At 41.8% G+C, this 1,729-nt stretch overlaps 1 protein-coding gene across 6 annotated transcripts in view; it reads left to right on the top strand.

Annotated features, from left to right (window-relative positions):
* npas2 (neuronal PAS domain protein 2) overlaps nucleotides 1-1,422 on the top strand; it is a 35,651-nt gene extending 34,229 nt beyond the window's left edge. For all 6 annotated transcript variants that reach the window (XM_034890642.1, XM_034890643.1, XM_034890646.1 and 3 more), the window contains one exon: nucleotides 1,018-1,422. In XM_034890642.1, the coding sequence (XP_034746533.1) occupies nucleotides 1,018-1,215 (198 nt within the window). In that variant the 3' untranslated portion in view covers nucleotides 1,216-1,422. The remainder of the gene's footprint in view (nucleotides 1-1,017) is intronic.
* The last annotated feature ends 307 nt before the right edge of the window (nucleotides 1,423-1,729 follow it).

The raw sequence follows: 1,729 nt of genomic DNA, 5'->3' as shown, positions 1-1,729 counted from the left end.
AATTCCAAAAGGCCGAGGGAACTTTGTCAGGATGCATAGTATCCTGGATCCATGAAATAGCTGGCTTTTATAAATAAAAATGTGCCTGCCTCCCTGGGAATTTAACATAAGGGTGTGCATACTTATGCCCTCTGTATTTTAAGGAAGAACATTTTATTTACAATACATTAGTCATTCACAAAGAAAAGTGGAGTCATTAAAAGGTCCTATTTTGTTTTTTAATTAAGGCATTAAGATCAATTTCCAAAATATGTTATTATTGCTCTTTTTAATCAACTTTAGCATGGGTGTGTAAACTTATGCAGACCACTGTAATACATCTTTAGCATGAGCCAGCCTGTTCTACTAATGGGGGAATGGGAAATATAATGGTGTTGAGGTCCTTAAGCAGCCACAGAGCTGCTGCCTGTGGTAAGAACTGTTCCTTTAGTAGCTTCTGGAGAGCGAGTGGAATGCTGGGTAAACAAGACCCACTCACTGCTTTGTTATGTTTGCCATCATTTTGGAGATTGCTAATTTAACTCCTAATGTACAATTTGGGCATTGTAAAGATTAACGTTCCATCAAATCATGGCTGGAAATCATTAAAATGTTCTTTTTTATAGTCCTTAAGGTAAACATCCTTATGTTTCTTTACACAAAAATGCACTCCTCACATGGGAAGAATGGCAGAAAAGTAAAACAAAACAAAAATAATTGTATGTATGTATGTATGTAATGTATACTGCACACTGACTTTATTACACACTATGCTTGTTTTGGACTGCAGATCATTTCTCACCAGGAAGTCTTAGCTGTATTGATGTTTTGTGTCAGAAACACACTATATTTAGTAATATTGATGGTACAGGCAAACTTAACTTCACCCACATGCTTACCTCCCTCTTTTGCTACAGCAGAGTACATCATAATATGCAGAGGTAGTGCCAGTTGTGTATACACTGTTGGTTATGTATCTCAGTCAAGGATTAGACTGACTAAAGTTAAAGAAAGATGTATATTCTCTCATGTCCACAGATGGCTCAAGGACTTATGCACAGTGGATCTACTCCAGCATTCTTACACACCACTAATGTCCCACAGCAAAGCACTGTGGGATACATCCAGCAGCAAACGCAGCAAGTGCCGCAACAGCAACAGCAACAAAGGCAATACCAACATTCCCAAAACCAGACTAGCAGTGTTTCAGACTTTCGGAATATGCTGACTCGGTAGCGTCGTGGACTGCGTTAGAGCGCCGAGATCTCCCTCTGTGCTGTCGCTGTGTGGGCGGCAGCACCTCGTGGCATTTGGAAGTCAAACCTGACGTTGAGTTCTGCTCAAAGTGGAAAATTGCTTCTAGTGACCGAACTGTTGATGTGAAGCAGCATGTTCCGAAGAAGCCAGCCTGTGCATCACGGGAGTGAAAACCAAGAACAGAGGCTGGACCGACCTGAGCCCACCTGCAGGATCCGAGGAGAGTCGGAGGTGCTGGGCACCGGGCCCCCGTCGCCAGCCCGCCGAAGGCAACTGGCAAACTGCAACAAATGGATTACCAAAGCTATCAGGAAGACATCACATGTTTACATGTGGAAGATTTTCATCTAAGAGAGTTTCCCTCTAAGTGTCTGTTTGCACTTTGGTACCGCCCCCTACCCAAAAGCTAAATATTTATTTTTGCCTATAAATCAATATTCTATTTTGCTCACTAATAATGGCTTACAGCTCCACACAACTCCCAATGACATAC

The sequence above is a fragment of the Etheostoma cragini genome, chromosome 13 (genome assembly GCF_013103735.1).
Source record: "Etheostoma cragini isolate CJK2018 chromosome 13, CSU_Ecrag_1.0, whole genome shotgun sequence".
NCBI classification, from domain to species: domain Eukaryota; kingdom Metazoa; phylum Chordata; class Actinopteri; order Perciformes; family Percidae; genus Etheostoma; species Etheostoma cragini.
This window is presented reverse-complemented; position numbering and strand designations above follow the sequence as displayed.